At 42.9% G+C, this 22,761-nt stretch overlaps 1 protein-coding gene across 1 annotated transcript in view; it reads right to left on the reverse strand.

Moving 5' to 3' along the window:
- Positions 1–1,226: 1,226 nt before the first annotated feature.
- Positions 1,227–22,761, reverse strand: part of Colgalt2 (collagen beta(1-O)galactosyltransferase 2) — a 45,498-nt gene continuing 23,963 nt past the window's right edge. Inside the window, exons 6-11 of the mRNA XM_055624398.1 lie at positions 17,069–17,145; positions 13,171–13,277; positions 9,761–9,893; positions 8,403–8,530; positions 5,055–5,261; positions 1,227–3,496 (exon numbers count right to left, since the gene is read on the reverse strand). Of these exons, the coding sequence (XP_055480373.1) occupies positions 3,220–3,496; positions 5,055–5,261; positions 8,403–8,530; positions 9,761–9,893; positions 13,171–13,277; positions 17,069–17,145 (929 nt within the window). The 3' untranslated portion in view covers positions 1,227–3,219. The remainder of the gene's footprint in view (positions 3,497–5,054; positions 5,262–8,402; positions 8,531–9,760; positions 9,894–13,170; positions 13,278–17,068; positions 17,146–22,761) is intronic.

Genomic DNA, 22,761 nt, shown 5'->3' on the forward strand with positions numbered 1-22,761 from the left:
CTGGCTTCCTGAACCCTCTGTACTGTCTGTCAGGAAAGGAAGCCAACCCAGCATCCTAGAATGCCCCCAGAAACAGCAGCCTCTGCCTTCGGGAAAAGAAGGTAGGCAAGCCAGCCAGCTGTCCTTACCCAGCCTGCCCTGTTCCCTCATTGCTCCCAGCACATCCCCAACCTTTCCATCCCACGGACACTCCCACTAGCTCCAGGTGGTCTTTTCACAGGCCTCCTTTCACTGTGCCGGGAAAGCACTTCCAGCTGCCACGCGCAGACCTCCTCCCTCATCACCCATAGACCTCCTCAGCAGAATCAAGTCCTCTGGACCCCCCACAGCAGTGGAAACCTGCCTTTGTTCCCTCCCCTGAGTATGTCCTTTTCCAGAACAAGGCCGGAAGCCAGGCAGTGCTCACACGTGGTTCTGGAGACCAGGGAAAAGTTTGCTGTGCAATACCAGCTCACTCTCCCCATCATTTTATCTCCTAACAGTTCGGACAGACCACATTAGCATAACAATGAAAGATGGCCACCTTCACTTTCTTCTCCAATGCCATAACCCATGCCAGCTTGCACACCCCTACTCCCCTGTCAGCAGCAGCTGGCCTGTCTCGTTTGCATGGGGATCCCATGGCAGTTCAGTAGTCCTCTCTGGTTTCCAACACTCCAATGCAGACATGGAAGCACCAGTCACTGGCAAGAGTTTGAAGAGCCAAGAAGCAAGCATAATTTAGATACAAGGTACTTCGTTTTAATTTTTGTGAAGAGCTCCGGAAGGCAGCTTGTCACTTCCCTACCCTGAAACAGCACAGCAAGACAGACCAGGGTGTAGGGAGGCCTGCTCCTTCAAGTTCCCAAGGTCTCCCAAGGGATGAGTCTTCTGCAGACTTCAGGGGCCAGCCCACACAGCTGCACCTGCACTGCCAAGGTCAGGCTTGTCTGACAGAAGATCACAGCTTGGATCCTGAGAGGAATCCAGACGGGGTTCAGTCTCCCAGGCACCAAGACCAGGCTCCAGGGCCAGAGGCAAAGCTCTGCTCTGAAGGCCTCAAGCGGCACCGCAACGGCCAGATGCCTTCGTTGAAGATAAGAAGGGAGCCAGGGCAAACAATCGGGATTGCTGGAAAGATGGCTCTTTAAGGTACTAGAGGTGCAGTTTATCATATCCACATGAAAACATCACCAGGGATTCAGATCTGATCGGGCAGAAACACAGGCTAGACTGACAGAACCAGAACTTTATTCACAGTTAGAAAGGTCCTAATCTAAAATTCAAGAATTGAAATCCAAGGTCTTTTACGAATGAAAATTCTTAAATCCATCAGACCAGCTGACAGGGCAAACGGGGGAAACTTCTCCATTGAAACATCAACAACCAGAACACGACAGAAAAGCAACTCAGTCCCCCTGCAGCACCCCAGCCACCTCCCACCCCTATAAAAAACACAGTCAAAGCCAGGCATACCTTCACACATTCAAATTACAAACAAAATACCGAACACCCAAGGAGACCTTAGGAATCATCTAAGGTTTCTCACGAGCTCGCCAGTGCTCTTCCTGTTTTTTTCTAGAAGAGAAGTGGCAAACGGGAGCCAGATACACCTGGCTTCTCTGCTTCAGCTGTGGAGAAGACTCAGCCATAATGAGGAGGGAAGGGCGGCTGAGGTGAAGCACCGGGAGATGTTCTCAGGCACCCGGCTGTGAACCTGGACGCCTTGACACAGCCCGGCACCTCACAGGTCTGTGAAGAAATGAGGAAGGAGTTTTAGGGGATGCTTTTTGAGAAAGGGTGTCTATTTTGGATTTTGGGCTCTGAGAGCTGCAGATTGTTGACTTAAATCTGCTGTCCAGACCAATGTCTCCCTCATTCGCTGGAGAATAACTGACTCCTACCTGGTTAGTCTTTCACCGGTGTTCTTGCCTACAAAATCCACGCTGGGAAATTCAGGCAACTCAGATGGTTGGTAGACTTAGATGTCTACCCTGATGTTCCCCAGTATGCGATGAGAGCCTGAGACATCATTTTGTTTTGTTTCCCTTCCACATTTGTAAAATAAATAATTCAGAATATAATGAAAGTCAAGGCTAGGCCAATTGTGAGGCTGAAATTCGTTTCAGCTTGTAACAGTGAGTCATTAAACTCAGACCTGTAGTTTATTCCCAGGCAAAGGAGTGAGACAAACGGTGTGAGGTGCTGCGGCGGCGGGACCACCCCAGCACAGGCCTGGAATCACCCACCCTTCACCCTGTATATATTACATTTCCCTTTATAAATAGTGCATACTGAACTCAAGAAGCCACAATAAAAATGCCAAGGGTTGAGATCTTTCCCCCATAAATATCTAAATATTACAGCCACATGGCAACTAGACATTCCAATGAAAGATTTAGCCGCCATGATGGTCAAGAGCCAAGTCTTAGCCCAAGCCAGTTACTCACACCACCGGATAACGAGGCCAAGAGTGAAACATCAGCTTTGCAACAGGCTCATGACAGAGTTCCTTTGAATAAAAGCCCAATTAATGGTTTGATTTCCCCATCCCCAGACATTCATTACATAAACCAGTTCTCAAGGTCACATTAAATAGACCAAAAAATGTAGTCTAGATGGCTTGATGTTTTCAAGGTCACATCTGTCACATAAAATCACCACTCAGGCAGGCGTGGTGACACACCCCTGTAACCTCAACAATCAGGCAAGCAGAGGCAGGCATGTCTCTGTGAGTTTGAGGCTAGCCTGGTCTACAAAGCAAGTCCAAGACAGCCAAGGCTACACAGAGAAACCCTGTCTCAGAAAACAAAAAGAAAACAAAATCAACCACTCAGATTAGTAAACAAAGTCCAGTGGCCTGTCTGTGTTGATTGCCCACTGACTGGTGTGACAGCTGAGTGGTGGTACCGTCTCTTGGACAAGAAAATATGAGCCATTTGCCACATCAATGTGGCTAACAGCATTCTATGGCTAGTGAGAGAACTGGGCATTTGGACTGAAGTTTAACTTAGGCGTTCCAGAAAAGGTATCCTAGGGAATTTGCTTTTTAGTTTCTTCATCCTTCACTATCCAGAGTTTATCATTTTGATCAATCACATCAAACCACTTTGATTAGATGACTGCCATCCCTAAAAACAAAAGGTCAGAACAAAAAGCCAAACTGGAGCAAACAGATGAGTAGCCCTTTAGAGAAACCAGACAGTGATGGACCGTGTGGACCAGAGTTCCAGGGAGCCTTCAGAGCTCATCCCTGGAAGGCACGGTGTCCAGAGAAGCTGGTGGTGGTAGCGCTTCTGTGTTCTTGGCATTGTTTCGGATGTGTCCTTGCTTCCGGGACTTCCAGGAATGTGTCCTGTCCCAATCAGTGGCCACTGTCTCATTGTCCCAGATGGTTGACGTTTCTGTGTCGCTCAGGTAGCCCGGCTGGCCTGTGTAGTGTGTCGGGTAGATGAGCAGAGGTTCTGCGGAGAAGGCTTTCAAGTCTCTGGATTCATAGTACTCCTTGTACTCGGCTCTGTAAACAAGAGGTGCACACCCACATGAGGGGCCCAAGCCTCAGGGAACAGGGAAGGGCAGAGGCCCCTGCCTGTCATCTCTGAAACCACCTGGGTTCATTTCTTGCTTTTTCAAGTTTTGCCATTTGTAGAAAACCTTAGACTGCAAGCACAATGAGGGTTTCTTTAACACTTTCAGAAGATCTGCACAAACAAGCAAAAAGTCCAGGCCCAACCTGCTGTGGTTGGGTAGAATGGTTCACTGAATGAGCCTCAAGTCTTATTCTGAAAGGTAAAGCTTCAACTCTGTTGGACTCGTAGTGATAAATAAACATGATCAACTACAATCACTGTCCTGTTCTTGTTTCCACTGATAAACAGGTGAAGGCATCTGAGACCTGGATAGCAGCAATGGGGTTAGTGACACGGACAAGGCTGAAGCATGCTAGCTGGGCATTTCATCCCAGTTCTTGCTTGTTGTCCTGGCTCTGTGCAATTGTAAAGAGGGACACCTTCGCCTTCCTCCAAGGGCCCCTTGAAAGTTATGTGAATAAAATAAGTATTAATTAAGTACTCTTTTCAGGAGATAGTGGCTGGACTCTGTTTCTGTCAGGATTCAGAGGTAAAGCATGTTGCATAAAGGATGGCACAGAGCTCCATCTTTACTGATGGCAAGAGACAAAATGAGTGAGCTGTATCATGGGAACCTCAACAACTAACATGAAGGTCAGAGCTGGAGATCACCTAGCAACTGAGAGAAGGAGCCAAGGTTAGAGCCTGGTTTCCTGCTCTGCTCATGAGTTTAGGAAACACTGGCTGAGCAGCCATTACATGTAGTCTAAGGAGCCAGAGATATGTGGCCGTTCCTGCCTCCAAGGGTTCACAGCTTACTGTGAGGACTGACAGGCAAGCATCGTTTCTCAGACCTTTTGGTGTCAGGTCAGTTAGCTGGGCCTGTGGGATTCTGAGCACTGTATACCTTCCTCCTTTGATATTTGGCTCAGGTGCTATATCCACATTCCCTGAGTTTCCATGACCATGAGCATCACGATACATCACGATGATTGGTTCGTGGGTCTGTGTTATCTCCCACTGACAGGAGGTGCACCTCTGCCACCGCACACACACGGGGTGAGCAGAATGAACCCTAAATCTAGGATGCTCAAGAAAATAACCTTTAGTATCAGGTATGTGAAGCTATGGATTCAGAAGGACACAGACGAGCAGATTCTGAGTAGACCAGAATAGTCTGTGCACTGGGTAATGCACTGGGTCACCTCATCTGCCTTATCCTTCCTGTCTCTTCATGGGGCCTTTCCAGGTTATGAGTATAGAAGGATTTTTGTATGACTATCATTTATTTATTATTATTATATATTTTAAAGTTTATTCACTTTGTATCCCAGCTATATCCCCTTCCCTCATCTCCTTTCAGTCCCACCCTCCTTCTCTCTTCCCTCCCAATTCCTCTCCCCTAAAGAAAAGCCATACAACTATAAAAATAACAAGTTTTTCCCAGGAGGCTTAATTCATGAACAGTATGTGCCCAAAGGACAGGTGGCCAAGGCAGAGACTTACACAGGATGCTTATTGTACATGATTGGCAGGAACTCATCCACTGGCAGCATCTTCCCAAAGGGATCAGCTCCAACGAGCTTCTGTGCTCCCTCCAGTGAGATGGCATAGCCCAGCGTCCAGTAGGAATAATCAGCCTCAACGAGATTTACAACATTGGGCACCGCTTTCTCTGGCTCTTTAACTTGCATTCTTTTTCTACCAATGTAACTGTAAGAGAATGGTAAGAGGAGCAAAGTGAATGTTAGAATATTGACTATTGTAGGACTGGAGCATCTATTTACTTTCAAAGATATTTTAATGCTTGGACTTTCGTGTCTTTTCCTAATGTTTACCACCACAAAGAACATTCCTTGGTATCCGTAATTACTACTGCTACTCATAAAGTCAGTTTCCCAGCTCCATTTATCAGCACCTCAACTATTCAGGCCTAGTGGTCTGTCTCTAAGCCAGAAAGGGAAGACGCAAAGAGATGAAAAAAAAAATGCTTGGATGATTTCCCTACGATGATATTTCCAGCTGTGTTTAGAGAGGTTGGAAAGAAACAAAAGAGGCCAGATGTGAGGCTCTTGAGTCTGTTGTCTTCGTGTCCCCAGGGTTCCAGCTTTGGATGCTTTCTGCACCACTTTCCAAGTGCTGATGGCAAACAGCACAGGGAAGGTGGTGAGAGACAAAGACTTGGCAGTAGAGGAGCCCAAAGGGTTCCTTCTGGGGAGTCTGAATGGCAACTCTGAAAGTCTTTCTCCCTTTACATGATGCCCATGCTCTTAAGAAGACACCAGGGCATGGAGAACAAGAAGATGCTATGCCTTCAACGATTCCGAGGTCCTTAAGCATATGTCCTCGCAGCCACTGCCATTTCAGACTATGAAGAGTCTGGATTTCTTGAGTGTCGCAGAAAAGAAACAGGGGGCACCTGAATTGAGGCTACAGGGGCTGAAGAACAGTTTAGAATTCGACTAATTTAAATTCCAACATAGGTGGTGCCCAGTGCTGACTGACCCATCTCCAGGACAATTCCTACACGTAAGGTTCAGGGAACATCAAGAAAGAAGGGATGAAAGGATTGTAGGAGACAAGGAATAGGATATCTGCTAAGATACTACATCTCCTATGAACTTCAGGGAAGTCTCAACAAGATGGCTGCCTAAACAAGACCCGAGCGACAACGCCAACAGATGCGCTGACACAGAAGGGGGAAGTCTCACAGGGTTTCAACCCTAGAGAGAGAGCTACAGGAAACTAAGGAATACTGAGAGCAGGGAACCCTCCTCCACCAGATGGATGGACCCCCAATTGGATATCCAATGCCAAGTGGTCAGCCCTGAAATCATATACAAACTTCAACACTCTTCATACTAACAACTTATATTTATATATTTAGGATATATATTACATATATTATACATATATGTATCAACAATAAAGAAAAAAAGGCCATAGGCCATGAATTTGAGAGAGAGCAAGGAGAGCTACATGGAATGGGGGAAAAGAATTTTAAAAGTAAATTAAAATTTTGATATTTTAGCTGTATAAAATGCTTTCCCCCCCACACAAAGCAAGTTTATTATTTGGTAGGTCTATAGGTTAACAGCTGACATTTTATTTTTCCGGGTTTAAATGTGTTCTGTGTGTAATTATACATATGCCTTTGAGGATGGCACAAAACCATAAACTATCTCATCAATGATTAAAATATTACTTACATGCTAGGTATATATTTGATTAAATAAAACTCATTTTACCTCATTTACTCTTTACCTTTCAGTGTGATCAGAAAATTTGAAATAACATAAATGACCTACATTTTATTTTCTACGGAAGAAAACTCCCCAGATAAGTCCAGTGATTATTTAGACCGTCCCAATTTATTATTTGTTTTGTTTTTTTCTAGAAACAAACATGGCTGCTAATCACAGACAGATGATTAGCTTTTGTGTTGGGTTTGAGTAACACTTCTTCGTTAAAGCAGCTAACAGTTCTCTAAAAGATGACTCTCACATTTTCGGAAACTCTTTTACTCTCTCTGTCCTTATCAGGACAGACACCCTTTCTTCATGGTCCTGAGAATGCACCAACCATATTACCCATGAGCAGGGATGTGTGCTGAGTCTCTGCTGTAGGTGTCCTGGATGGTGTTTTCTGGGATTATCGAGTGTCAGTCAAAGTTGCCTTTGTGTGTGTCACATAAGCGCACAGCTTCCAGTCTGCTGGGGTATGGTGCTCTACCACAGGCTGTACAGCCACTGATGCAGAAGGGCTGAAGAGCAGGGACCTCTGGTGGCTAGAACTGTGACCCCAACAGACTGTTCAGAATACGGGTCACATGACTCGAACAGGGAAAGACCTCTTTTTATTACTTATTATATTATTATTATTATTATTTAGTTTTCTGAGACAGGGTTTCTGTGTAGTCTTGGCTATCATGGAACCCACTCTATAGACCAGGCTAGCCTCCAACTCAAAGATCTGCCTGCCTCTGCCTCACAAGTGCTAGGATTAAAGGTGTGTACCTGGCATATCATGATTTTTTGAGGTCTACTTCCTATAAGTTAGTTGGGCCATTGCTGGGTTTTGTTTTGTTTTTTTTTAAGTTCAGAATAAGCCACTTTCTATGAAAACAGGAGTTCCACCAGGGTCCAAAATTATCTTCCCTGTTGGGGATGGAAGGGAAGAGAAAGCTTGGCTGTTCCAAATGAGCAGGCTCTAATTTGACAAGATTACCTTAGACACAGTTGGAGAAGTTGGGATGTTTCTGTATCATTGGAGAAAACAGGAAGTGTTGCTTATTTTACAAAGAAAAGAAAAGGAGAGAAGAGGAAGAGAAAGGGAAGAAGGAAGGAAGGAGAAAAAAGATGCTAGCTCAGAGGCAAGAGACCAAGCGTTAATTAATATCAGCTCAGAGCCAGCACTCCCTTAGTGGGCCTGGGTTTCTGCCACCAGCCCAGCTGTCAGTGTTTTCCCTTGTTAGACAGCCCCTTCCCAGTGGAGGAGCTGTCTTCTGATCCACCCACATCCCACCTGCAGTGGAAATCTCAGTCGAAATTTCCATTGTTCTCCCAAATGGTCCTCAATGCTTTTCCTCTGCTCGGTCAAGAAGCCCCTGATTGGCTAGCCGACTCTAATCTTACTCTTTTTTAAAAAATCTACTGTAGTTTCTCACCATGGAGAGTAGATAGAGGCAAAAACAAGTGCCCAACCTCTCCCTCCTTCTTATTTCTGAAAACATCTGTGGTGTGAAAACCAGGTAAGTGGAAGGAAGCTTGAGCTGGGTCTCCTACCAGCTGGGGAGGTGGGCTTTCTGTACCTTGGAAGAGAATGCCTTTCAGAGATACCCGTCTTGTGACTCACATCAGTTCCCAGTCCAGCTGAGCCTTGTCAATGTCCTCCATCAGCTTCATCAGCTTCTTCTTGAACTGATGCTCAAAACGCACATCATCCTCAATGACGAGAGTCTTCTCCAGCTCTCGGTCAATAACCTGTAAAGGCCGTCAGTGGGGGACACGGTATGGAAACCCTGATACCCACTTTATCCTTAAGAGCTCATAACTTGGATCCAAAAAAAAAAAAATGTCCATTGACAGCAGGTGCCATATTCACAGCAACGAGAATATATGAGCCATAAATGAATCGATGTCACAGTGGTAGCAATCCTGCAGCTTGATAGTTCTCAAACGCAATGCTGAGAGGTCATATGTATTGTGCTGTTCCACCCGTATGAAGTACAAAGCCAGGCCACCCCATGCTGTCGGATGTCAGGATGAAGATTACCCTTGAGAAATAGTGACCTAAAGGCTGTACAGAGGGGGCACCCGTGGCATGTTTGTCACCTATTTTCTGATTCCAGTATTGGTTAACATGGGTGTCTTGTGCTATGTGTGTGAGTTCATTGACTGTACCTTATGATCTATGTACTTCTGTATATTTCTATTTAAAACTTAGGACAAGAAAACACAAGTAAAAACTAGATCGTTAAAGGAGAGAACGCGCCAAAGAGTCCTTATTCAGTTTTCCATTTCCTTTATGCTCTTCTCCTTTTGTGTGTGTGTGTGTGTGTGTGTGAGAGAGAGAGAGAGAGAGAGAGAGAGAGAGAGAGAGAGAGAGAGAATTGACCCTTATTCATGTACTCTGAACTCAAATGCCACCTCCAATAGTATTTAGCTATATGTTGTATGGCACATATTTTTCCTCCTGTTCCTTAGCTCCCAGAGTAATGACTCACAGGACTCAAAATGTTTACAAATGCCTGTGTCACATAGCGAGGCTCTTCTCTGACTAGTGCATAACTTAAAATGACCCATTTATACTAATCAACATTCTCCCACACGGCTGGTCACCTCTGCTCAGGTACACATGCTCTGCCTGCGTGAAAAGAATCCATCCTCTCTAACCCTGCCTTGAATGCCTTTTGTGTGACTCTTACGTGAATTCATTTGATAAATGAAAATATGACAGACATGCAGAAAACATTCCTGTTTACAGGGAAGATGAACTAAAAAAAAAAGTTTCTACAATGTGAATACCTTCATCTGTCACTATCCCACATGACACTGAGGCCACCATGGTACTGTCTTTGTTGCTGATGGAATTCACAAAGCAAGAGCAACTTTCAAGCATACTTCCAGGGCAATTTGGGCTCCTTTTGCATCTGGAAAGTTCCATTCTCCCTTCTCCTCATTCCCAAACTGTTCCTCTAGAGAATTACGTACCTCTTTCCAGACAGAGAAGTGACTGAGGAAGCAACCAATTTCACCCCTGGTTAAAGGCCTGGAGGAGTAGGGATCCTGGTAACCTGGAAGCATCTCAATGTTCCAGGCCTTCAGCTGGCTCGTGTTGAGTGCCCTGCATGGTGAAGAAGATGCATGAAGATTGCTAAGTGAAGGTGCACCCCTCCAGAGCAGAAAGGGAAAGAAGAAGACAAGGGGAAAGACAGACTGTGAATCTCCTCTGAGAATCTCTCTACGTGGGGAAAGACTTTTTAGTTTCCTATAATTCTCTTGACATCCTCCGGATTTATGGGCCACACAGCATTAGGAGTGTGATGAAGGCAAAATGGTCTCTTTACACCTGTACATCACTCATAATGCCCAACATTTTTTTTGTCATAGATGTTCTAAAAACTTTGAAAAAATGTCCTCCTAATGAAAAAAAAACAAAAGAAAAACCAACAACAACAATTTATAGGCATATTACATTCTGGAAAGACTGAGGACAGAGAGGAATAAGGAGAAAAACTGTGCACATGTGGCATTCCTTTGGACCGAAAACTAAAACAAGGTCAAAAATAAAAACAGCACAGATAAATTCCCCAGATGGTAGAGTGAAGGTCTCTCTAGAAAAGCAAAGAGGCACTGGGGGAAAATGGCCACAGTCAGCTTCCTAAAAACTCTGGAAACCAACCATAATAATAATCCATGCAGGTATTTGTCCAAAATGTCATGAACGCTGTTAACTGGACAGAGTTACCAGTTAGGTGTGATAAAGGACTACTCAAAAGTGGTTAAAAGGAAAAAAAATTAAGAATAGTATATCTTTAATACGGGCTTTTTGAAAATCCCCTTTGTGTCTGAGATTCTGGGAGACAAAACTATGTTCAAGGCTCTATACTTTCCCAGGGAAAATGAAAGTCCCAAAGTAAAAGAATGGGAAATGGTACATGGTTTGAACTGTAGCCATAGAGAATTGAAAATCTATGCTATTGTCAAACAAAATAAACGTGGAGAAAACCTATTCTAAAGACAATGATAGGTCATTAGGAAGACACAATGCTTGCATATGTATGAAACTTGAACAACATTATAAAGCAACCAGACCTAACAGACGTTTTTCAAATGCTCTATTCAATGCTTGCAAAGTATGCATGTGTTCAAGAGCATCGTAAGCATTCTCTAAAAGAGCCATGTGCTAGCCTATAATGACCACGAGAACACAAATCAGACCTCTGTATATTAAAACAACACAATGGAATGATCAAAAAAGGAAACTAAGAAACTCACAAACCCATAAAGGTAACACACTTTTCAATAAGCTATGGCTAAAGAAGAACTCATGAGGGAAATTAGAAAATATTCTGATATGAGTATTAATGCAGTATATTGCACTTATCTACTGTACTTGATACAATACAATACAGCTGTAACTAATTAAAAAGAAAAAACTAGCAAGAGAAAAGCAAATTAAACTCACATCAAGCAGGAAATGAAAATAGTAAGAACTATAGTGGAAGAAATACATTATTGACTAGAAAACAACACAACACACATCTGCTCATGTGAAATGATAACAAAACTGGCAATTTTTTACCTAGATCCATAAATAAATGAAGCAAGAATACCCATTTACCATTACTGAATCATTAAAATCAAGATTGAAAGAGCAGGTGTACTACTGATCTTATAAAAGTAGAAAGAATTATACTACAAATGTTTGTTTGCAAAAATTAAAAACCCTAGATTAAATGGGCAAACTTATACAATGGTAAAACTACTGAAATTGCTTAAAAATAAGAAATTCTGAGTAAGTCTAAAACAAGTAAAGAAGTTGAGTTAGTAATCTGAAATCTTTCACAAAGAAAAGCCTAGAACCAGATGTTTAAAGAAGAATTAGTACAAATTTCTACTAACCTTTGCAAAATTAAGAGAGAGAGAGAGAGAGAGAGAGAGAGAGAGAGAGAGCGCGAGCAGGGGGAAATGATCTCAAATGATTCTATGAAGTCAATATTCTCTGAAGCAAAACCAGAAACAACAGGCCAATATTCTTATTAGTATAGATGCAAAATTTTCAAGAAAATACTAGTCCATAGGATGTAGCAACAGAGTCAGGGATTACATGGCATGACTCGGTAAAAATATTTTCCAGGATTACAAGTGTGTGGTTTAATATATCCAGGACTATAAATCAATGTGCTGTGTTGATAGACTAGAAGCTATCCAGTCATCTCAATAGAAGACACATTTGACAAACTTTCATATTAAGAAATTACAAAAACACAGTAATAAAAGGTATGCACCATCAACTCTATAAAACTGTACCTCTAATACAGTATGTAACAGAGAAAATTTAAATGCTTTCCCTCTGAGATCAGGAACAAGACAAAAATGTCAGCTCTCATCATATCCTTTGAACGTTGTACTCAAGGCAATAGCCAGGGCCATATGGCAAGAAAAGGAAGCGTTATCAGATTGCAGAAGAGGAAATAACATTTCCTCCAATTGTTAATGACAAGGTCTTGCCTACAGGAAAACCAAAGCAATGAGTGTACATACACAAACACACAGACACAAACACACAGACACACACACACCACGATTAGAATTGATAAGCAACATTGCAGAATACATGATCAGTATACAACAATCTATAGTGTTTTCTACATTTGGCAATAAATACTCAAAAATATAAATGAAGGAAATAATTCTATTAACCATTATCAATAAATGCCAAAAAATAAATTTAACAGTGTAAGTGAAAGACTTACAAACTACATGCAAAAAAAAAAAAAAAAAAAAAAAAAAAAAAAAAAAGCACATTCAAACAATTGACAAAGATCTAATAAGTGAGCGACTTGTTAGGATTCTTGGCATTCCTTCAACAACTGACTTGTAAGTTCAGTGCAGCACCTATCAACACCTACACTGTTGTGTGTGTGTGTGTGTATGTGTGTATCTGTGTGTAAACTGACAGGATCACACTAAAACTCGTAGAATACCAGGCACTCATGATAGGCAAAACAGCCTTGCAGAAGAATAACAAAAGTGCAGGACTCATGTTTCCTTACATACTAATCTACTGCCACGAAGTCAATATGGTACTGGCATAGATTAACTTAATGAAATTAGGAGGTCAGAAGCAGTCTCTTATATTTACAGTCAACTGATTTTTGACCAGGGTTCCAAGAATTCAGAGGGTAAAGTGTAGTTTTTAAATGAGTGGTACGGGAAAAACCAAATGACCATATGCAAATGAGAAGGGAAGCTCTACTCCATCTCATACAACATCACTGCTACCATGGGCATCTCTCTCACAAGGGCCTACAGGCCCCTCACCCCGAGACCCCTCAGTCAGAGAATGCACCACCCTGCTCCAACCGCACCCCCAAGGGGACAGGCAGAAGACTCACTTCCCATCCACAGCCTCCACGATCTTGACCTCAATCTCCTGTTCATAGAGCGTTCGCAGCATCCGGTCCCGCCTGTCCTTCCTGCGTTTGAGGTTGATCATGAAAATCTAACTCGGGAAGCAGAGGGGGACAGAAACACAAGTGACTCGAGTTCTATTTGAGGCTGGTTGAAAAACATCGGGATCAGAGGGGTCTGTGGGACAAGGGATGGGAAGAAGGGCTGTAGTCCAGCTTTGCATTCCGTAGTAAGCTCATTGGGGCAAATGCTGTTTATTGAAACGAAGCTGCTTTCTAAACGCAGCCATCACAATGGCCTAACAGGCAGTTTCTCTGATATTCGTTGGCTAACACGTTCTCTTTACGCTTGAGAAAACAAAAGCTCAAGAAATGATCACTCGGAAGGCCTGAATTAGACTCCATGCACACAACTGACTAAATGTAGCCATGTAAGTTGTACTTGTGTTTTAATACTGTTGCTTGCTGTCTGTCTCAGGCCTGCTGTTTCTATGCCTCGGTTTCCTCACCCAGGGATTGGGACCACTGTGGCTTGACCCCATAAGTACTATGTTTGGTATGACCACGGTCCACGTCTGCCAGGAAAGCTTTACATCTTTCAAAAACTAAAGAAAAAAAAAGTCTGAGTCTCCATATGGTGCTTTTATTGTCCAAACTTTCAGAATGAATGCCAGGATCTCAGTCTCAGAAGCTGGTTGTCCCCCAGACTTGTTCAGCTCCCTAGAGCTGAGAGGAAAAAGACATTGAAGAAAAGGGGACATTCCATTGGCGGTTACCCATGACAGAGGAGGGAGTATGTAAATATGCCAAACATACTTTGGGTACAAGTTTTTGTAGGGTGCTCTACAGAGGGCACTGCTGGCTTGTGAGTAAGGAAGGATGTGCATTTAGGCTTTCTCAGCGAGGGCTGAGTCCACCCATATCCCTCACTTTGGCATGCAAACGCCTGCTTGATGGCAGTACTTAAACATAGACATTATAAGGCAACAAAAGCCTCGTGAACGCTGCTGCGGGTAAGTTAGCATTTTACATTTATTTATCTATTTGTTTGTTTGTTTGTTTGTTTGTTTAGTGTGTGCAGTGTAAATGTGTGGCTGTGGGTGTCACATGTGTGAGGGTCAGAGGACAAGCTACAGGAGTTAGTTCTCTCTTTCTACGTGGGACCCCAGGATCAAACTCAGGTCTTCTAGCAATGGCAACAAGTGATTTCATCCATGGAAATATCTTACCAGTCGATAAGTCAGCATTTGAATAAGGGCAAATGAGAAGAAGCAAATTACTTGCTTCAAGCAGTAATGAACTGACTTTGAATATTAAACTTTTCAAGATTAGGAGATGTTAGCCACCAGCAGGAATTTATGTCACAGTGAAGGAGAAACCTACAGGAACAGGACAGAGGAACTTGCTTCCTCCTTGGTGACTCTGGGGAGGACATTTAATGCCTCTGGGTAGTTAGCTTTGCTGTCTGGAAAAGGAGTGGTTTGAACAAACCCAGCCCTCAGGCCCTGTACATACGAAAATATCTACGTATCTGGTTTATAATACAGTTGGCTTCATGTTATGAGAACTGAGAGAAAGTTTATGGCGGATCAGGTTGGGGTGCAGACTGTACTGTACAGACATTGCTTTGCCGCAATGTCATCCTGTATATGGTTTTAAATATCTGTTTTAACGGGATCAGAAGTTTTACCAACTAAACTTTCAATCCTCCCTTTTCAAGTTACTCTCGTCTCTGTTCACACATGGATTCATGGGAGCGACAGAATGCTCCTTATAACGTCTCCGTGTGACGAGGGGCATGGCAGGCACGTGCAGTAGCGGATAGTTACTAGTTTAAAAAGAAGCCATGATTTCTGTCTGATGTTATATTTGGGGCTTTAATGTGCTATTTTCGGTCATGCTTCACTTCCTCCTTCTTTAGATTCCTAACCGTCCATTCCCTGGTTTTACAGACATAGGAAGGAAACGGCATATCCTCCGTGCATCCAGAGAGCCACCTGAGGTCGCCAGAGGAGACAAAGCAAAGCAAAACAAAACAAACAAGAGAAACATCCAAAAAGTCCCCTGCAAACCAGAGGCCTCCAGTCCAGGAAGCTTTTAGTAAATAATAGTCCTGTCCTGAGGCCTGCCAGGGCAAGGGCAATAAAGTCAGTAGCCACGAAGGAAAAACACAGTCGGCTTGCTCATACTTAGTAAACAGAGCAAAGACCTGAGTGCCAAAGGCAGCCAGACACCAGCAACCAGGTCACTGTATGGGAGGACGGAAAAGGCCTCTGACACCCCTTTTCCACAGCCCATGTCTGCTGCAGACAGAGAGATGATTATGCTGGGCTGTGGAAAGCAGTCCTTGCCCGCCTCACTTTCTAGGGCCAGCCTACCAGCACGTCCTGCCCAAGGTGGGGCGAGCCAGTCCTGGCTTTGTTTCATTTGCTGGGATTTACTCTTCACAGAAATGTGATGCCAGGAGGAGCAAAGGAAGATACTGAAAGACACTTGGGTGCTCTTTCCTAGAAAATAGAGGCCAGAGCTGAAGGGAAGGGAAGTTGCTCTCAGCAAGAGCGAGGCTATGTGGGAGGACATCCAGGGAAGGGCCCACCCTTGTGGGGCTGCTCAGCCCACCCTTTTAGCACTGGTCAGTTTTGAGAACTATTTACTATTTTTAGTAAATACAAATAGACTCAACAGGGTCTATTTATACTTTCCTACATTTAAATTCATCTCTCCTTTTCCTACCTTGTGTGGAAATAGCACAATCACTATTGCTATTCATGAAGTACCCATTCCTATTCTTGGAAATCAAGTCAGTTTTGTAGAGAGATCCCTGCTCCTAGTTCCATTAGCTCCCCGGGATGAACATGATTTGGGGACACGGATATTAAAGTTCCAATGCGATAAGGCGTTTTTATCCACTAAAGCATGCTGAGCTCAAAGCACAAATCCAGAACCCCCGGAACAACTCTGTCTCCGTTTGTGGGCTCCCGGTGGGTCATAGCTCCAGACCACAGAACAACTCAGCATGGACCGGCAACCACATCAGGAGCGTTGACGGGCTCCGTGGCACAGACAGTTCTGGCACTGGCAACCATCTCTTTTACATACTACCAAGAAAAGCACCTCTTTATATTCTGCTGTTTCCTCCCTCCCTTCCTCTCTTCCTCCCTCCCTTTTGTTCCTTCTCTTCTGCCTCCCTCCCTCCCCCTTCCCTCCCTTTCTCCTTCCTTTCCTTTACCATTTCCTCTCTTGCCATTCCCCTACCCTTTCTTATTTCTTTCTCTCTCTTTTCCTTCCCCTCCCCCTTCCAGTGTGGCACTAGGAATTGAACCCATGGCTTCATTTATCCTAAGAATGCTCTACTGCAGAGCTAAACTCCCACCTCCTTGTTGTTATTCATATACTTACACAGTGGATATGGCCCTGGGGAGACTACCATCAAGTTCCTGCCTGCCCAAAGAGTTCTAGACCATGTTTTTCTCTTCACTTGTTCTCCCAACTTTGTCCTCCAACTTTTCCCATGGAGGAAAAGCAGAAAGGAAACAAAGCATGGAGTGTTCTAGAAGAGTTTCCAACCATCGGCTATGTCAGAATAAAGTCAATGTTCCCCAGAACCTAAAATATACATCTTCTTTACCTTACCCTTGAATCTCAATAAAAAGGTAAAATTGATAGCAAAATTCACATTCATTGCTGGAGAATTCTTTCTGATTAAGTTTCCTACGATCCTCCTTTGTGAAGACCAGAAAACAGAATGACAAGGCCAAGTCCTCAGGGCCTTTCCAGCTGCCAAGCTTGCCTGCCTGCTCTTCAACAGATGTTTGGTCTTTTCTTCCAACACAAACACACAAGCTCCTACACACATGTGCATATCACACACACACATTCCTACCTCATCAAATCCCATCTTGTCTGGATACTTAGGGACAATTGACACAAACTGGGAAGGTTCCATTGGAGGACGGTCAACTGGAACACAGAAGAAACAGAGTGCTTTGTTAGAGAAGGGACCAGGAAATAGAACTCAGTCGCTAGGACTAAGACCAATGCTTGACATGCGGGGCAGGGGACAACTGTTCTGAAATTCCTCGGAATGAGCAGCTTCTCAGAGACCCTGATGTTTACAGCACTGACTTCACAATGCTTGTCCATATGCAAATAGGAGTATTTGCTCCATTTCCATTAAGATTCTTTCTAAGAATATGATGGGAGCATTATAGGGGCAGTAGAGGGTAATGGTTGAGAAAAGCCTCTGGAATCAAACCCATGAACCCAACCCTTGGCCTTAGAAGGCCTCAGAGAGCTCTTTCTTCACATGTAAACTTAGGATAATACATGCATCTCTCTGTGCTGCCCATTTAGGTGAGACAGGAATGCAAATGCATTCAGTATATTAACTTAATAACTGTTACCTTACTGTGTGGCTCATGGGAAAAGAGCTAAGAAACAGATCATTTTTTCCCCCTGAATAGAGCTGTATTTTCTAGTCTTTCAAAAGTGTCAAAGTCTGGGTCTACTTTTATTCCATGTATGTAGGGATGGCGACAGGTATGTGCCATTCCTGTTTTAACTCCAGCTTACGTCTAAGTGTTGGTTCACATCTCCAAACTTGGTTCAGGAATGATGGAAGATTCCAAGTGGGCAGAATGTTATATCTAGTAACATATCTTTAAAAATTACTTTGCTACTTTAAAAATGTTATCTTTATATACTATATACTCTCATACTTGGGAATACTTTTGGTAAAGAACCTGAGGTGGTCCTGAAGGTTTATTGGTCTTATATAAATTCAAGTGTTAATTTGATTTCCCTTAATAAGATAATATGACAAAAATGTTAAGTGAGATCTGGTCACTGAAGTGCTTAAAAAACTACTGGTGAGGCTGGAGAGATACAGCTCTTAGTACAGCTCTTGCCATGCAAGCATGGAGACCTAATTTCACCTATGTGAAAACCAGGTGCAGGTGTGCACATCTGGAACTCCTAATCAGAGACTGGCTGTCCAGTTCAGGCAATCAGTAAGCTCTGATGTCAGGAAAAGACACTGTGGACAGCAATGGATGATATATCAACGTCTGGCTTCCACATGTAGGCCCACACATACGCATTTGCACCCACATATAACATATATACACTGTCACACAAATGGAACTGATGGTGATTGTTGTGCAGCAGATTTGTATGAATTAAAACATTCTCTCCAGAGGGGAGGCGCTTGAGACTCAGGAAGTAAACAACTCACAAGTCTCAGGAGAGTCCTGAAACTAACAATCACCTTAACAAGGTTCAGCTTCCTGTCACTCTTCTGTCATAAAAAAACACATGGCCAAATTCTCATACATCTTCTAGTGTGCTAAAGAAGTGTGCTAAATATACATCTTATATTTATACATCTAGTGTGCTAAAACTCCCTGTGGAGTTTTCTTTAAACTAGAGCTACTTGTTGCTATGACTCATGTCCACTCCACTCAAAATCCATACCTCTGCTTCTAAACTTGTACACAAGTCCTAACCACCCTGGCCATTCCCTTGTAAACGTTCCTAATTTCCTACCACTGACATTTGTTTTATAAAACCCTAATCTTGGTTATACCTGACTGAGCCCTCACTCAGCATCCAGAAGGCCACCGAAGGAGAACCTCCATACAAATTCATTGCCCACGTCACTCCAGGTTTGACAAATTATAATACCAAATTGACAGGTGACATTCTCAAACATGGCTCCAATAGTAAATTCACTTCCCAATGTTTCAGAGATCTGTTATGCTCTGACTTCCCTGAAATCTTCAACAGCTTTCCCAAGTCCAAGAAAATATTCGGAATCCAGTTGGATTTTTGCTCTCTTCCAAACCCACAAACACAACCTCACGTGCGTCTCTGTTTTGTGCTTTCACACTTGCTAAGGAAGATGATTCTTGTTTCTGCTGAAGACAGCCTTTACAGCAGGTTCTCAATCTTCCTAATGCTGCAATCTAGTTTTATGATTCGGGGTCATGTTGTGGTGATCCCCAACCATAAAATTATTTTTGTTGCCAATTTACAACAGTAATTCTGCTACTGTTATGAAACTTACTGCAAATATCTAATATGCAGGATATCTGATATGTGATCCTCAAAGGGTCACGACCCACAAGTTGAGAATCACTGTTTTACAGTATTGTACTAGATTACAGCAACTACTGTCTTCCCAAGAATTTCAGTCTTACAGGTATCTTCTCCTCCACACCATCAAGCTCCCCTTTATCCCATTAGCATACAGACATATTGCAGTACTCTTACCTTATGCAAACCAACAACACTAAGAAACCGAATCAGAACAAATACAGATAACAAAATAAGTCATCTTCAGCAGCCATTTCTTTATTCCACACCCCATCAAGATTTCATTTTCTCATCTTGCCCTTGTCTTCTCTTCAGCCCATTCTCATCAGCTTGTGTCCCTATCATTGCACTAACGTGCTTATTATCAAAACTGGTAACGGCACTCTCTTCCTCTTCCTCCACTCTTGACAGGGTCTTACTATGTAGTCTAGGTTACTCTGGAACTTGCTATGTAGCTCAGGCTGGCCTGAAACTCTTACGCCTGCTGCCTCAGCCTCCCAAGTGTTAGTATTACAGGCATAACCCACCACCTGGTAAGAGTTCCAGCTTGACATTACTGAGGATCATTTCATCATCCTCATTTCACTTGGCTTCCCGACAACATTTGGCTCCTTCTCAAAACATACCTCCTATTTTTCTTCCCAGCTTTCTGGCTGTTGGTCTACTCTGGGGATCTGTCCTCCTTTGGTTTACTTCATGAGGTCACACTGTTCCTTGGCTTCAAATATCCTTTCACTGTTAATGATTCCCAAATGTCTTCTTGATAGAATCTTTTTCCTGAACCCATAGATTCATATGTCCATGTATCTTCTGGACTCTCTATTCAGACTTTCTTGTAATAAATGCTTCAAGTGAAGCTTTTTTTTTTTTTTTTGACCAAATAAGTTGTATGGACCAAAAAACTAGAGTCATTCTTAATTCCCCTTTTGCTTCATGGGCTGCCGCCAAGCCCCTGTAAGTACACTGGGCTCTACCATTAAAATGCACCTTAAACCTGACTGCTTCACATTACCCTTCTTGCCACAGCTCAAATCTCAACCACTAACATCCCTCAACACAAGCTATGCATTAATTCATTACACTCTAAATCCATGCCCACAGCTTAAGTGAGCTTTTAAAATACATAAATCATATCACACCACCCTATGGGTTCATGTTGCTCTTAGGGTAAAATCCAAATTCCTCTCCATGGCTAGTGTGTTCCGCAGTCATCCATGACTTCGTCTCCCTCTGTCCTCCTCGTTGTTCCCCACTGTGTTGGCCTCTAGCCCTGGAACACTCCCAATAGTTCTCCTCTCTAGTGGACTTTACAGGTATTGCAAGATTCATGCAACTGCTTCCTTACAACGTTACCTGTATCTCTAATAAAATCTAAGTTCTTGGTGGCAAGGTTTTTACTTGATTTCTCCATTGCTGTAATTCATTATCATGGGGAATTACACACTATGCATGTGATGAATTTATATCCTGACCCCCTTTTCCTAAAGTCTTCATCGGTTCCTTAGGATGGATATTCTGCTTCACCTGGACTGTCCAATTAAAAACCACTTCACTCAAGCCACTTCAACCCCTCAAACTTTATTTTCTTCTAACATCTTAGCCCACTTTCTCCCTGTATGGAAGTTTGTTCAGTCTTTCCTCATCCTGTAGTGTCCTGACCATATCAGTCTTCTTGTCTGAGTTACTCACTCCTATCCAAGATCAGCTGAAGAAGCATCATGTCTGGACATGACCACACAGGCCACAGTAACGTCTTTCTCTTCTACATTCCTTTGCATTTGCTCAGTTTACAGCACACTGTATTATCAGTGTCTTTTAGATATTATTTTTGTCTCTTCATTTAAACTCTGATCTTCTGAAAATTGAGGGTTGGCTATAAAATGTTTTGCCTTCCTAATACTTTTGTGGAGTGACTCATATCATAGGCATAGATCCCACATCTGTTCATTACAAATTACATGTTCTAATGCTTCAATGATTGTTTCCCAATAACACTGACAGTAGCTGATTTCTACTGCCTAGTGAAGCCCAGGTCCTATGTGGTTTGTTTAATATCTCATTCATTTCTATTTAGAGATTTTACAGCTATGATTTCATCATTACTAGCATTTTACCCTTCCAATGTGGGACTTCAAACCAAATTTTTGCATTATAACCATCAACCCTTTATCTTTAATAGAATCAATCATTAAGAGTAAAAGAGAAAGCCTGTGAGTTTATTTTTAGATTTACTAAGTTGCCTGTGACTTTCCAATTAATTTAATATTTCATTTATGTTCTATGTTGTAGAGTCCAAGATGTGAACTCATAATAAAGTTATAACCATGTACAAGTAAATGCAAGGATTAAATAAAATGCCATCGCTTAGCACTTGCGTGGCCATGTGCACGAAGAGAATACGAAAGGCAGAACTCACAGGCTCCTCTCAGATGAAGTCTACCCAGCTAGAAAAGGGGCTGTGCCTATTTGTAAATTATAATCATTAAGGTAGTCATTGGCCACACGTGGGCAAACTTTTCCCATGCTCAGGCATGTGGAAGAAAACAAGAGAGTGAAAGATCTGGTTGGTCACTCTCTGAGCAGACATCTATTTGGGAGTCAAGGCTGCAAGCCATGAAATGGCAATAATAAGGGTTAGCACTGTTACGATGTGCTAAATGGAGTCATAATAATGGTTATACTTCAAGTCATATTTCATAAAGCTGATTATATATGAAATTGTCACACTTCATTACATACATATATACATTTGTCACACTTCATTATGTATAATTGTCACAGTTCATTATTATTTTTTTTTGAATTTTATTTTTTTCTTATCAGTTACATTTTATTAACTCTGTATCCCAGCCGTGTCCCGATCCCTCATTCCCTCCCAGTCCCTCCCTCCCTCCCTCATCTCCACCGTGCCCCTTGACAAGTCCACTGATAGGGGGGAACTCCTCCCCATTCATCTGATCCTGTTTTATCAGGTATCTTCAGGACTGGCTGCAAAGCTCTCCTCTGTGGCCTAACAGGACTGCTCCTCCCTTGGGGGGTGGGGAGGCCAAAGAGCCAGCCATTGAGTTCCTGTTAGAAATAGTCCTTGTTCCCCTCACTATGGGAAACCAATTGGTTACTGAGCTACCACAGGCTACATCTGAGCAGAGGTTCTAGGTTACATTCATACATGGTCCTTGGTTGCATGTCAGTCTCAGAAAAGACCCTGTGCCCAGATATATTTGGTCCTTGTGGAGCTCCTATCCTTTCATCATCAGACTAACTCCCCTTCTTTCTTATGATTCCCTGTACTCTGCCAAAGGTTTGGTCATGAGTCTTTGCTTTGAAAACACTGCTAGTTAGAGTCTTTCCAATGCACTCAGTAGACTCCTGTCAATGTTCAATGCGCCTCCCCTCTGCCTTTCAAAACGAGGATTGATAATCTTACCCCATGTCTGCTCTCTTGATTATCTTTTTTAGGTGTATAGATTTCATTATGTTTAT

This window comes from Psammomys obesus, unplaced genomic scaffold (assembly GCF_907164565.1).
Source record: "Psammomys obesus unplaced genomic scaffold, mPsaObe1.curated_primary_1811, whole genome shotgun sequence".
NCBI lineage: Eukaryota > Metazoa > Chordata > Mammalia > Rodentia > Muridae > Psammomys > Psammomys obesus.